General features: G+C 38.7%; 2 protein-coding genes across 3 annotated transcripts; one reads left to right on the forward strand and one right to left on the reverse strand.

Annotated features, from left to right (window-relative positions):
* Nucleotides 1-2149: 2149 nt before the first annotated feature.
* Nucleotides 2150-3929, forward strand: LOC133717485 (uncharacterized). Its single transcript, XM_062144206.1, has 2 exons — nt 2150-3477; nt 3588-3929. The coding sequence occupies exons 1-2, from the start codon at nt 3298-3300 to the stop codon at nt 3798-3800; spliced, it is 393 nt and encodes a 130-aa protein (XP_062000190.1). The 5' UTR covers nt 2150-3297; the 3' UTR covers nt 3801-3929.
* A 1591-nt stretch (nt 3930-5520) lies between these two features.
* On the reverse strand, nt 5521-13782 carry LOC133718796 (lysine-specific demethylase ELF6). 2 transcript variants are annotated; one of them, XM_062145678.1, is made up of 8 exons: nt 13352-13782; nt 11986-13205; nt 11559-11637; nt 11320-11387; nt 10525-10675; nt 9160-9731; nt 8313-8510; nt 5521-8197 (listed from the first exon to the last, which is right to left on the reverse strand). In XM_062145678.1, exons 2-8 carry the CDS (start codon nt 13148-13150, stop codon nt 5616-5618), a joined length of 4815 nt encoding a protein of 1604 aa, XP_062001662.1. In that variant the 5' UTR covers nt 13151-13205; nt 13352-13782; the 3' UTR covers nt 5521-5615. The 2 variants fall into 2 exon arrangements, with proteins under 2 accessions (XP_062001662.1, XP_062001661.1); XM_062145677.1 differs by having other exon boundaries at nt 11986-13782.
* Nucleotides 13783-14818: the final 1036 nt, after the last annotated feature.

The following is a 14818-nucleotide window of genomic DNA, read 5'->3' on the forward strand; positions in this document are numbered from 1 at the left end:
CGAAAAGTGAGTCTAACACAAAAGTCCTCAATTAGTCCGCATTAGAAGGGCTCCCTATAAATACATTCTTCGTTTCAATTTTATTCATAGAAACTAGTCTTCTTCATACATGCTCTGCATGTGTAATAGTTTTTTTTTTTTAAAAGAAAATTAAAAAAATAAATGAAATAAAACAATTATTGCAGAGAAAAAATAGTGAGAGAGAAAAGTGGAGGTTGTGGGATAATTTTTTTAAAATTTTTTTAATAAAAACTAATTTTGTAATTGTCATATTTACTCTTGTGATTTAATTTATTTTCAAAGTTTTTTAATCTTTCAGGGTTAAATCTGTCAAAAAAATTTTGTTTGTAAAAACAAAACCTCTGCTCTTAATGTGAACTAGACCCCAAACACACCCTATGGGTGTGGATAATTACTTGAGAAGTTATTCCACAGAATGTGGAGAAAATTGCTGCACATATTCATATTTTGTTTTTTATTTTTGATTTTTTTTTGTTAAATTTCTTTTGTTTTTCTTTTATTTGTGAATTGACCATTTTGTCTTTCTCAAATATTTCAGTTCAAATATTTTTTAATATTTAAGGGATATTTTGGTAAAAAATTTCTGTTTTGGTTGACAAACTCTGTTCTCTTAATAATAGTATAGATTATTATTATTCCACAATTAATTATCTATACTAAAGTTCTGATGGTTTGCAGTATGATTGTATTTTTATATTATTCGTAACTAGATCGCTGAATGATCGATGCATGAGCTAGTAAACTATGGTTATATTGTTAATCAACAGCACGGGATAATACATGGAGTGATTCTGTGGTAAGGCAACTCCAACTAGGATCTTGATTCATAGAATTACTTCTCAAACCCCATAGTATTACTAATCAAGATTCGAGACCTTTTCCAAAGAAGACTGTTCTTTTCGTACATTCCAAACAATTTTGGATTCCAATAATTACCAGGATTTTGAAAATAACAATGTTGAAGCATTGTAGTTCCATCTTCTTTAAGAATTCGAAGCTCTCGCTTCCGCTATATATGTGAGCTCTTATTACCTCATTCACATAAACATTAAGCTGTCATGGCCCTCAACAAAGTCCACCCTCACATACCCAACCTAGTGATCGATCCAGCAAATTATTCGACTACTTCCCACTAAAGCTGCTGTTCGCATGAGCTTTCTTTCCAGACAATGGGAAGAGGAATTGTCTTCAGTTCCCATATTAGATTTCGACGAATGTGGTGAGCAGCCTCATAACTCTGATCGCAACGATTTTCAACAACAACATAGGAAGTTTATCAACAATATCCTGAACGCTGTGACAAAAACCAGCACAAACAGCTCTTGGAGAAATTCAGGCTTCACATGATGTATTTATCCGAAGACACTGCCATTGTAGATAGGTTGTTAAGTTTTTCCTTTGAGAGAGGCGTCAAAGAGTTGGAGATCAGCCTTAGAGTTAGTAAATCACATTGGGCTCGGGGTGGGGTTAATAGCTACTATTGCTTCTGCTTATCTCCTTCAACACTTGCTAATGCAAAATCTATAACTACCCTAAAGTTGGAGTACATGAGAATAAAAGAGGTCGACCTTCAATGTGATATGAACCTGCCTAAATCTACAACCCTTCTCCCCTCTTTGAAAACCATGTGCCTCAAAAACGTGCACTTCAACTTTCTATACTACTTGATTCGAGAGTGCCCTTCCATCGAGCATTTGTCATTGATCTCATGTTCTTTTGACAAACCTGTAGTTCTAGTGTTCACCTCCAGTCTGAAATTCTTGGAAGTCAAGCATTGCAAGGCAGGATCTAATATTCATGTTCATGATGAAGCTAAAACTCTTGAATCTTTCACATTTGTTTCATCAAGAATGGAAGGTATTGTCTTGAATAACACCGACAACTTGAAACAAATTAACATACATGCTCGGTACCTGAAAGATCTTATCGTGCATGGATGTCATAGCAGTGTGAAGGCCATAATTAACACTCCAAATCTACTTCACTTTGATTTCTATGTGTTAGTATAGTGTTGGCATTCCTTCTTCACAAATCTCTACTCCTTAAGAAGCCCAAGGTTGCAGCCCAAGTCCATACATGTTTAAATACATTTGTTGTAGTTGACTTTGTTGTCTTGCTGTCAAAGACCCATGTGAAGACTGGAAAATCAGTTTTGCTGTCAGCTTCCCCATCTTAGCATAATTGTTTAATTGCAATTGTTTCTTTTGTGTGCCTGCCTTGCTCTCGAAAGCCAAAGACCATCTTTGAAGAATATAGTTCAATTTCAACTTGCAACCTCATCTCAGTTTGCTGCCTTGTTGTCGTGGTTCCCAATCCCATCTCATATTGCTGTCTTGTCCAAGATCAAGCTTAAATCTTGAAGATCAAAAGAAGACCCATCTTCATCTTGGCTCCGGTAAGCTCATGCATGGCATCTCTTTCACAAAACCATGGGTTTTTCATGGGTTCCCTTCTTGTGTCAGTTTTGATTATGGAGCTTGAGTGTTTTGGGTTCTTGAATTGGTATTCCCAATTGAAATTAGGAGCATGGGTTTACATGGGCAATCTGAAATTATGGGTATGGGTTTACCTACTCCAATTGAGATTAAGGGTTCTTTGAGTGAACTGTCCCTTCTCTTCTTCCTCTATATATATGGGTTCTCTGTTCCATTTCGGCTATTGAAAATACTTTTGTGTTTCAGTCCCTTTGTTTATCAAGAGTTTATCTCTTTGGTTTTCTGTTTTTCAAAATGTCTTGTTCCATGTTGAAAACAATTTGAAAAACACAAAACCATTCATGCATATTCATCTCTTGCATCCCATGAGTTCAGTTGGGAATTGTAAGCTTCAAAGGTGAAATCTCCAAGTCGAACTTGCTGCGTTCATAGCTTGTGTCATAGTTGAGATTTCTGAGTTGTTCACTTGTGTAAACAATTAGCAAGGAGTGATTACAACAGTCTAGTGAGTTAGTCTAGGAGGATTGCCGCGTCAGTGCAATCCAAGTGTTGTAAACTTGTAATCTGTTTCATTAGTGACTTGGTTTTGGTCTTTCAAGAGTAAAGGCCACGCAGATGTTTTCCCTTGATAGGGTTTTACTGCGTGTTCTTTATTGCTTTAGTTGGTTTGTTGAATTTACAATACAATCTGTTCATTATCAGTTCTCAGGATTGATCACCCTGTTGCAATCCCTGAGAAAGATTTTTGAACGGAAAAAATTGGTTGTGAGCCTATTCCACACACCCCCCCCCCCCCCCCCCCCCTCTAGGCTCCTTCTAGGATCCACACTATGGTTACTTCATGAAGTCCAAAGTTTCTGTGAGAGCTCCACATTTATCGTCAGCTCGGATCATACTTAGGGAAATTTGGGAGGAAGAACAAACCAGTAGTTGGTCATGGGAACATTATTCAGCACTGAGAGTTTTTCTTAAAGTATTCGGTTGCTCCAGAAATATATCCCTCTTCACTCGTGATTTTAAGGTACTCACATACAACCCAGCTAATTCAGCTTGCAGTAGTACGTAGTCGTTATTCCTTATAAGTTGTTTGATTGTATTAATTGTTAATCCTCATATTTGATTGTGTTGTAGGCTCTCACATTTCCAGCAATTTTCAGAAGGACCTTCTCTTCTTCAAAACCATTGCCTAGACTCGCCCAGCTAATGCTTACGATGCCGAATCCTCCAACAGAAGTGGGAGATGTTCCTGATGACTTCAGGGACTCCTTGACTTGGATGGCACCTTCTTCACGGCTGGAGTTAGTAAGAATGGATAGAATACCAGCTTTAATTAGATATATATAGATCATTAAACACGAATGAAAGAATAAGTTGTGCCAGTTTCACTAGCAAGATAGAACAAATTAAGTTGTTTTCAACTTGTAAGCTTCATTCATTCTCTAGTCAATTCAGGCTTAATATATTGTTTTAATATAGTTAACTTTAGATTTGGAGTTTGGAATGATAATTATTTAGCATATCTTTGGACAAGTATCTCTATTACTGGATGAGGCAAACCAATCCAATATTTTTCTTAAAATGCATGTTTCCATCCTCCAATCCCATTTAGAGTTGGGCTCATCCTAAAAAGGGCAAATGGTATTCGCATGACCAAATGCCTTGGATTGTAAGCAACAATTAGGTTTCTAGGCACAGCTTCAATACCTTTCAATGACATTTCCATGGAGTTCGATCCGGACATCAATATAGAGGGGATCAACCACTTTGAATCTCCATACGTTCGAGCAGATTTGAGCCTGCTCATCGTGGCGGTTGGAACATCCAAGCAAAGAGGAGTAACGTACCTAATATGCTGCCAAATGAAAGCCAATCCAACCTTCCTTGTCTGGTTATCAAATGGATAGTAGAGTTTAACGCAATCCGTTGTAACTTTGGAATAATCATGCCTGGTTGCCACTTCTTCAGGACCAAGGGTCTTCCATCGATATCGATATTATTGCAAATTGAAGATTTGAAGACATAAAACCAGTATCCACAAAACTAATATACATCAAACACTTGCTCAAGTAAATTTCTTAAAACCCAAAAGTTGCATAAGCCGAAGAGAATATTTTCCCAACAGATGCATCCCTTACTAGATATGCAAGGAGGCACATTATATATAAGCTCAATCCAACGATAAAGGGCAGGGCTACTTGACCACAACCAGTTACTCCACTTAACTGCATAATCTGGAATTGGGTAACTCGATACAATTGGAGTTGGACTGTGGTTTACCTGATCCATAACGGACCCATAATTTCATATTGGCTTGAAAATATGGAACCAGGCCTAAGTTTAATAATACCAAGTTCTGAATCTTCAAGTTCACCTCACCAATAGCAGCACTTTGAGCTGCCACAGTAGCAGTCATCTTCACAGCATTTTGATCACCATTACCAGCTCTGAAAGCTTCTATAGTATTCTTCGGCTATCCTGTCCCGGAGTTCTGATTGACTTGAGATTCAACAGCTGCTTCCATTGCAAAGTGTTTATTTGAAGACCAAGGATGGGAGGGAGGGTAGCTTTTAACCCTTAACTTTTAGAATTTCAATCGGAGAAGATGAAGATTCTTTATCGAGATGATATTAGGATCATAGGATATCTGAGGGATGCAGGATGATCATTGCCTCCAGCAGAGCAAACATCGATAGAGACTCAGACTGGTATGAACCCTTTTCCAAACTGGTATGAACCCTTTTCAAACCGCTTTTCGGTTTTTTGTTTCTCGTGTTTTACCACTTAGAAGTGGAAAATCCAGAAGAACTTTTTGTTGTTATTTCAATGCAAATTTCCCACAATCCTTGGCCAAAGTGGCATGAGTTTTATGAGGTGAAGGCAAGATCAGAATTCCATTGTAACAGGAAAGGAAAAAAAATCATGAGTTGAATGACAACAACGATTGTGGCTCAAAAAAAATCAACTCAAATAATGGTGAACCGCTCCTACAGAAATGTTAATTCCTCCCTAGTTGTACAACTAAGATCACATACAAGATTACACCATACAAGATTACACCGAGAGATCATGTAGGCCTCTTTGGCCCCATAAACCCCTTTTGCTTATACCCATATGTTACAACAAGTAGCCTAATCAAAAATAAATAATGTCATACAAACGTTAGCTCACATAATGCCCTGTTTTCCGTCTGTGACGGCTAAAATCTGATACAAACCTGAAAGAGAGGCCACAGCCGTCCACCTTGCACTTGTATGGTTTTTCTCCAGTGTGCACTCGTATATGCTCAGTCTGGGCCCATGCCCACTTGAATGACATGGAGCAACCCTTCCACGGGCACTTGAAGGGCCTAGCACTATCATGCACACGGCTGTGAACCATTGCATACTTGTGGCAACTGAACTTCTTACCACACCCTTCATGTGGGCAGCGGTTACGCTTGTGCACCATTAACTCCTCCTTTGTCTGAAAACTCATGCTACAGCCCCCTAGGTTGCAGCTGTGGGGCTTCCTTACTTGCTCTTTCTTCTTATCCTTGGGAGGAACGGGAACATCTGAAGGTCTCTTCACCTTCTTTGCCACTGGCTTCTCTTCGACCTGGTTGTGGATGTCTATCCCACTAACTGTTGCATCCTTCCCAGCCCTTGGTCTCAGACCTTCACATGGCCCCCTAATATATCCATTGAAGTTGGAGTTGTCATCCATTTTCTGCCCCACTCCTCTCTTTCTTTTACTTCCAATTTCAGGACTTGGTCTGGGGTCTAAAATGGAAGGCTCAATGTTTCCCAGCTCTCTATCATGTTGTGATATACAAACTTCAGCACGGCTCCCTCTTCTAACTCTAAAGTATGTTTTAATTGTAACACGAGACGGCTCGCATTTTGAAGTATCATGACTAGCAATGAGTTCCTTATTACTGTCCGAGTTTGTCCACCGTTCTTTATCATCCAAGGTCACATCTGTTGCACAGCTCACTCTGGGAACTTCATCTTCAACCGAGACAGGTATAGGCTGATTTTCTTCTCGTACAACAAAATTATGACCAGGTGCCTCCACAGCTACATTTTTAGTTTGGGCATCTTGCTGAACTAGAGTGGCTGAAGTCACACCATTGCTCGTGCCTTCCTCCAAAGAGTTTCCTCTTGGAACTTCAGAAGATTCTTCCAATGACAAGGGATGAGTTTCTTCCATCTTTATCATTGAAGAAGAGATGTATTCCCCCTCACTAGTTCTATCTGCAGCCTGAAATTCTTCACTATGTGAAGTTGGGCCTGGCTGAAAATCTGCTGCAGCACAGAACGCCTTTGCAACTCCAGACAATCTGTCTGTAGAAGCAGGAGAGTGTTGACCGACTCGTCTGGTAGGACTTAAACTGGGTTCCTCATATCTTCCTTTTGGAATCTCAATATCTTCTTCTGGTTTGAATTCTGAAGAAACAACATTGCTAAATTCTTCTACAATATGAGTCTCTCCTTCAAATTCAACACGACATTCAGCTGCAGCAAAGGTTGGATCATTCAACAGCGTGGAACTACATGAAACTGGTGCCTTGTCGTTACTTCTGTTAGTAGTTTGGATTTCTTGCTGCACTTCATCACCCAAAGTCATAGATTCACAAACTTCACTATTCACACAAGATTTCTCAATGACTGCATTGACGATCTGTTCCTCGGAACTTGTCACAATTGAGTCAGCAGCAGATAAGTTTGTTGATTTGGTGAAAACAGAAACCACATTCATAAGAACATCCTCCTGAGACCAAAGTTGGGACTGGCCTTCAGACACCAGATTACAATTGTCATCGTTTTTGTTCAATTTTTCGTTTTCCTGTTCCCCTCTATGCTTTTCAGACCTTTCATCACGTGCAATGACAAGTGGAATAATTGAGTTGTTCTGCCTGGCTTCTTTAAGGATCTTGATCTCATCTTGCATATCTGACTCGCTTGCTGCTAGATTACAACCTCCACCGTTCATGTTCCTCCCTTCCAAACTGCGATTTTCAATCTGTGCGTCAGCACTTCCAGCTGTCAAGGCAACTGTATCCGCAACTTGTGAAAGAGTAGAGTCCAAACAGATATCCCTGGTGGCTTCAAGCATCTGGACATCAGGATGCATTTCAGTACCATCTGCTGTAAATGAGTCCAACCTTGCACATATGCTGGTGGACTTCCCATTGTTGTAAATGCTATTATCTGATGCCCTCCTGCTATGTTTATCAAGCTCTTCAGAAGTAGCAGGGTGCTCAACAACCCTACCTGCCCCTGTAGAAGTACTTGGTTTTCGCTTATTCCTTCTTGAATATTGAATTATTTTTGCTTCCCTTTTAAAAGAGGTGGCATCTGCTGACTTTGTCTCCACCACTTCTTCCTTCTTTTTGTCAATGCTGTCACATTGTTTGTAAGGGGCATCTAGATAAACCTTCTTCGTCCGAGATCTTCTAGATTTCCAGTTAACGGCCAGAAATTCTGAGCTGCGACTTTGTTTAGAGAACACTTCACCCAATGCCAATGCATGCTGGACTCGCTTCGAGGAAGAACTTTTTCTGACCTTGACACAGTACCGTAGGTTGATACCCAACTTTGAGGTCCAATCTTCTCCACATTCATCACGTCCATCATCGACAGCAAGATCTATCAAGTTCAAATCTTCATTTGAGGCAATGTCCAATGGAACCTCGTTATAGTTAAAAGGGCAACCAATTTCTTCTGCAATGGCTGCAGCAGGAGCCTTTATTTTCTGATAGTCTGCAGAAATCCAAAGAGTAGAATAATGTCACCACAAATACCACAGGTTTACAAGTTACAGAGAGAATATCAAGTAACATTATATACTTATACTCGTTATCAAAACTAATCTTACCAGAATGGCAAATCACAAGCATGTTTGCTCCACCTTTACACTGCAACAGCTCCAAAGTTTCAACAGCATGTTCAAGACAGAAACTCCGTGGTCTCAGAAATTTATCAACAGTATTCCAACAGTTGTTAAACCTTGTTGTGCAAGGTAAGACGGGATCCTTTGCATGTGGAAAAGCATTGGAAATAGGCGAGAGATCCTCTGCATAACAATGAGGAAAGTTGACTTAACCATTTTCTTTTGTGAAAAAACATGGGAAACTATGTAGAAGAATCTCACTAGAAGTACAGTATACATAAAGTTTGGCCTAGATAATATTCAAAATAAGGAATTGATATAGTTCATGAAAACATAGCCAATCATATGATATAACACAAAAAGGAGAGCATATTCACAAGTTTTAATACAGGTGTTCTGAAAACTAGCTGATTCAAGGTCCTAAATCACAAACAGAAACAGGAGATACAAATGTAGGAAGTAGAATTTAAGGCAGTTCTGCATATCACAATTCCGTGTAACATCACCAAACTCCCAAAGGACCTCAAAACTGAGACCCATGTATAGAAAAAGAGCTACTTCAAGAGGGCCCTGAAGACATTTCACACTTAATGCATAAAGCAATCTATAAGAAGCACTAACAGGACTGGTCCCAATTCAATTTCAAAATTTTCAACTACAAGCTGGTAAAAACGATACAGATCCAAATAAATACTCTCTTCCAATCTACAATTCCGACATATTTTGGGATAAGCCTTACCATGGATTCAATAGGACAATAAATAAAAATAGAAAGTTACTTCACACAGAAAAAAATATCAGGCAAGGCAAAAGTGGATCTGAGTTCCAATACCTGTAGCACAGCCTTTGAAAGATTCGCAATGCTCTGGAGAGATATGAGAATTGCCTGAAACTCCAGGCAATTCTTGAGCCAAGATACATTCAGGCTGAAGTTCCATTGATGCTTTCTCAGATGGTTGCACCACAGACATAAATGGAAACCCAAGTATCCCACATGCCACACATGCCAACGTTCCCGAGTCAACTTGGAAGTCATCAGACAAATCATCGCTGCCCAAATATAAATCGTTAAGATTTTCCATGTACAAACTCATCTCATCTACCAGAAAGTTCTGATCATTAGTACTATTTCCACCCTGAGTATCCGTAGCATTTTCTTTTGAATTCGTATCAACAGGAGCACTTGCAGTGGGTATGGAAGACTCTTTACTTGCATTTGGAAGTAAATCAGGATTCCATAATACTGCACGGAAACTTGATTCTTTCCCAAGAAGAGCAGATAACACATCGTTCTCATTTAAAATATCTTCAATAAAAGCCTTCTTTACTGATAGCTCTCTGTCTTCCTTTTGCCTATCTCTCATACGGGAACTCCGCACACCTGGTAGTAGGGACTTCGGCACTCTGCATTATAGAATATAAGTAAAACCAGGAATGAGAAACAACGCTCAGTTGGCCAACTTTATCAAGATAACATGAAAAGAGAGTGTAAATCTGTCAATCTGACGAACATATAAGAGAGTAGATAACTAAATACTAATGGAAAAACAGAGATCCAGTGAAACAGTTGGGGGATGATTATATCATAAGACAGATCACTAAATTCAACTTAGCATGACTATATCCTGGACATCAAGTGCTAACTGACTATGACCTATTAACATTATGCACAGCACATAAGCCAACTAGAACTAAGGAGAGCTGCAGCCATCAAAGAAAAGACTCTCAGAGCAGACAACGAGAAACAGCAGGTTGATATGCACCGGCCCATCCGGATTACAATTTCTCTGTTGATCCAATGATAGATCCATTCTATATACAAGCATAAGAATTATTTTAATTCTTATATGATTTAGCTGACAGCCCTAAAGTGACTTCAATTTATACCAAGAGTATCTTATCTTAAACATAGAACAATACCACAAAAGGAGAATCCTCAACAAATAATAGAATCGGATATGAGTAGGCAGATTCATCTCTGTGTGTGTGTGTGTGTGTGTCTGTGTGCACAAGTTTGAGAGAGTTAATGATGCTTGATACATTTCTACCTGAATATCTATAAACCACTAGAACAAATAAGAGTGCAATATCATGACTACCTAATGTTCACAAACTATGTAAAAGCATAAACAGAGTATCTTTTGCTGCTTCTTTTTTTATACGGCCAACTAAAACTCAACAAGATGCTTAAGCTGACCTTGAAACAAAAGACATAGTCGAGAGGTATAGCAGCTGTTGATGGGAGAGCATAGGAAGATAATTCATAGCAGCTCTACGTACTGCAGCTTCTTTAGCCACTTTAAGCCATTGTGGTGTTCCAAAGTTAGCAGCTTCTCCACAATTGAAACCTGTGTTCCAGAAAGGAGAACAATAATAATCCATTTAAAAATCAAGATGAGCAAGATATGATGAAACTGCAACCATAATATCTTACATATAGTTATAAACAATTGAAGAAGAATGAACACTGTAAACCCATAGCAGTTTTTAAGTATATTATTCACTTTCTTTTTCCTATAAGATTCAAAAGATATTTTGTTTAACATAACAAATCCAGATAATTTCCCATTTGAGCTTGTTATATCATTATCAAAAGCAACCATAAAAGCTGTTGCTTGATTATATCACTAGATAAGCTCAATTGCAGAACAAATCCATTTTACATTGCCCGAGAAAAGTTAACCCTCTGATCACTTTTTTTTCCTTTCCATTTATGCACAGCCAAAACCAGGTTTAGTCTCATAGGCTACTTATTCATTTAGGAAATGAATCCTTCAGGATCTACCCTTCTTGAATTTTTTTATAATTTAAGCATGCATATATCCAAATTTTGTTAAACTTATACATCTGACATTTAGTTGCCAATACATTTCTGCCACAAATGCCAGGTTAAACATTTAAGAAAGTAAGAACAGTATTCAGAGGGCAAAATGTTAAAATCATCCAAATGTCCACTAAAATTCAGTCTGCACAAATACTGTAAAGCAATTACCGTGACTGAATCCTACATGGTAAGCCCTTGGAAAAGTCACAACAAATTCACCAGGATTCTGTATTAACCTAAAGAACAAAGGAGTGGAACATCAGGGACAAACAGAAAGAAGACAAACCAGAGAGATGGTTCACCACATCAAACCCATACAACTTTAATCAAGCCAGGAAAAAAAAAATCCTCAACTGAATTAACATTATGATGGATCACAGAAGTAACACAAAGGAAAAAAAGAGTACCTGCAACACGGAATTCCCGATGCGATAACTACCTCAGGTGACATTAAAGTTGTTTTATTACCCAATAGTGAGAGAGCAGCTGGCAAGAAAAGAAACTAGAACTGAGTTACAAAAGGGCTACAGAAGTATAACTCAAACAATTTCAGAATGAAAAATTATTAGAACAGAATTTAAAGAAGAAAAGAACAGTGAAAAATTACTTCTATCATTCTAAACATGTCTTATCAGCTAGCAGTTAGTCCTACCATTAACAACTTAAACAATCAATGTGAAACCAAGGCATGGGAAAACTTGGAAAAACATTTTGACAGCACTACCAATAAAATTTCACCCACAAAAAAAAAACATTAATATTGTTTGGACTTTTGAACAGCTTAAATGCTCAGAAGCGTTTACCAAACAATGAACCATATAAAATTTCACATACCTAGACGGTCAGCAGTACCACCATATGCCTCAGTGCGAATAAGTTCCTCAAAAGCAAATGCATAATCTCCAGGAACAGAATACCAAGTCTTTGCAGATCCATTGTGCAGAAAATTCATGCTGTGAAGCTCATGATCTTCAACGTGCCAAGCAAACCAGCTGAACAACATGCCGATGTAAACCATAGGAGAAGTAACACCAGGGATATCATCCGGCATGAAACGAGTAAGTGACCCAGGTGAGCGTGCAATGACTTGTAAGTTCCATGGACTGTTTGAAAGCTTCCAACCAGCAGTACCTTCCACGTCACAAGAAGAATTTTGACTTTTTTTCCTAGAAGATTGAGAAGTTTCATCTGTTGACACTATTCCCGGTGAAGCAGATGATTTGGGTACCTCCACGGATGTAAGTGAAACATTTTTAGGGGAAGCATCCTCAACTTCACCATTTTGGGAGTTTCTTTCACAACTGCTAATCATTTCACTTTTCTTGCTGTCAGAGTTTGGTCCACTTCTGTGGTAGGAATTCCTCTTCCTCCTCCGCCTACGTGAATAGCACAACAGACCCTCCGGTTCTTCAAAAGCAGACCCAGGCACATCATTGGCATACTCAATATATATCGGCTTCTCAGAAGCTGCCTTCCAAAACATTTCCTCTACAATCAATGGAGATACATCTCTAATTGTACCTAAAATGCTCCTTGCAAAAGCTCTGGACTTAGACTCAAACTGCTCTAAAGTATAAACCTCCCCACTTTGCCACACTTGCTTATCAACACCCGATGGCGGCGGTTCCTGAACACCCGCCCCTTTTGCTCTTTTCACAGTCTGCCCCAGTTCTTGGTGCCTAGTGGTAAACACTGCCCTAACCTCCCCATCATTACTACCATCCCCAGAACCCACTTTCACAGCATCACCATCATTCCCAGGGATCAAATCAGAACCCAATTCGGGCCGCTTAGCAAGTGACTTATTCAAGTTACTAAAAACATATCTCTTGGAAGGTTTCGGCAATGGTGGGATAATCTTGCAAATACCAAATTCACTAGCTTCCTTCTCAATTTTCGATATATAAGCAATTGGGTCAGCAAATTCGGTATGCGTTGGATGAAACTCGGGCGCCAATGGCAACCCTTTAAGCCAATTTGGTATCTTAACGTCACCCATTTACAAGATTCAAGCTAATTGCACATTGGTACTCAATCCAGTAGCTACTGAAACCCTAGAAAAATGCAACAATTTGGGGGAAAATTTCAACATGGGTTTCCTACTTTCTTGTGATTGAACATACATAAAAGCATAGAAATTGAGAGCAGAAAACACATGCAAGGTGGAATTTTCAAGATTGGGAAACCAAGCAATTAGAACCTGAAAATGGAGCCACAGCCTGGATGAATTTAGCCTTCAAAATCAGTCCCAATATACACAAAAAAGTATTGAACTTTTCTTCTGGGTTTGTCTAGGGTTTGAGAGACATTGCTTCCCAGTACATAAAGGTTTGAACTTTGAAGAAGAAGAAGAAGAAGAATAGGGGTTATGCTAATTTGACAGAGAAAGGTGAGTGCTTTTGTGACCGTACGAGTTGGGGGTTGGGTTGCGGTTAGAGGGAAGGGAGGGAAGGGAAGTTGGGGTGAGATCTAGTGTTGCGCGTACGTGCGCATGTAGTAGGGCGGTGGCTAAAAAGCTATAGAAAGGGATGCCTGTGGTGTAAGGACTATGGCTGATTTAGAGGGGGAGGGGTTCTCATCAAGTGGTGAGTAGAGACAGAGAGAAGGAGAGAATAGAATAGTTTCGTTTCATTTCATTTGCAAGATGACGATTGGGGAGAGGTGTTTGTGAACCCCACAAAGATTTGTCCATCACTAATTAACCACATCAAAACGATCCCTTTGATATGAAGAACTAGGGAGGGCCAACAATGTCTTGTTCCACCATGTTGTGATATTAAACGAGGAGTTAGGAACTAGATTGGACGGTAAAAATAGATTGGGAGGGGTTATGAGACGGGTAATTTGTGTGAGTTGATGATGAGAGTACACGTTGTTGTTGTTCATCACTTATTGATTGACAAAAGTGTTGCATCAATTTTTTAGATTTTCTTGTTAGTAAAGGAGTTTCATTTATGAGTTTTTGTTGATCCGCTTGCGATCCTAGAAGTGGAAACTAAATTGGACCTTAAAGATCAGCTTTTAGCTGGTTATGACATGATTTGTGGGATCCAACGACAATTTATATGGGCACAACATAAAATATTCCTGAAAACCGGGACCCTCATCAAAACTCTAAACACCTGCAGGCATATTTTTGCCTCAATTATTTGGATCTTGCATGAGCAAAAATAGAAATTAAATGAACAAAAAAGGAATAACAAATTTGTGCATTACGTTTTCAACGACTTATTTATTGGTAAAGTTTTTTTTTTTTTTATTAAAGAAAACTTCATTAATGAATGAAGATTACAATGAGAATGTGATCAAAAACTTTCAATAGAAAGGAGATTCATTTTCAAATCTCAATCACCCTCTTGCATACTTCTTAAATAGGACTTTTTTTGGTGTTGTACATTTTAATCGATAATCAAATCCTACATTTGATAAAATAGAAAAAAAAAAAAAAACAAACGAATCATCAATGTTGTTTTTATTTACTAACCCAAAAAACAAAACAAACGATCGGGAGGATCAGCGTCTTTAAACTGAAAAGTTGTACCCAATAATCTTATCGATATATAGGCAAATCCTAGAAATTTAATTAACCATCTCCATTATTTGCTTCTCTTGCAAGTTACAACTACAATGGAACCAACTAGCTACCGCTATGCTTGGTAATCACAGC

Source organism: Rosa rugosa, chromosome 6 (assembly GCF_958449725.1).
Source record: "Rosa rugosa chromosome 6, drRosRugo1.1, whole genome shotgun sequence".
NCBI lineage: Eukaryota > Viridiplantae > Streptophyta > Magnoliopsida > Rosales > Rosaceae > Rosa > Rosa rugosa.

What these genes read in the sequence shown, in the direction of transcription:
- LOC133717485 (XM_062144206.1), top strand. Translation starts at nt 3,298, where the DNA reads ATGAAGTCCAAAGTTTCTGTGAGAGCTCCACATTTATCGTCAGCTCGG. An exon ending in TCTTCACTCGTGATTTTAAG is followed by an intron (nt 3,478 to 3,587) that starts GTACTCACATAC and finishes ATTGTGTTGTAG; the next exon opens with GCTCTCACATTTCCAGCAAT.
- LOC133718796 (XM_062145678.1), bottom strand. Translation starts at nt 13,150, where the DNA reads ATGGGTGACGTTAAGATACCAAATTGGCTTAAAGGGTTGCCATTGGCG. An exon ending in TTTCAAAGGCTGTGCTACAG is followed by an intron (nt 8,511 to 9,159) that starts GTATTGGAACTC and finishes ATTGTTATGCAG; the next exon opens with AGGATCTCTCGCCTATTTCC. An exon ending in GCTTGTGATTTGCCATTCTG is followed by an intron (nt 8,198 to 8,312) that starts GTAAGATTAGTT and finishes GGATTTCTGCAG; the next exon opens with ACTATCAGAAAATAAAGGCT.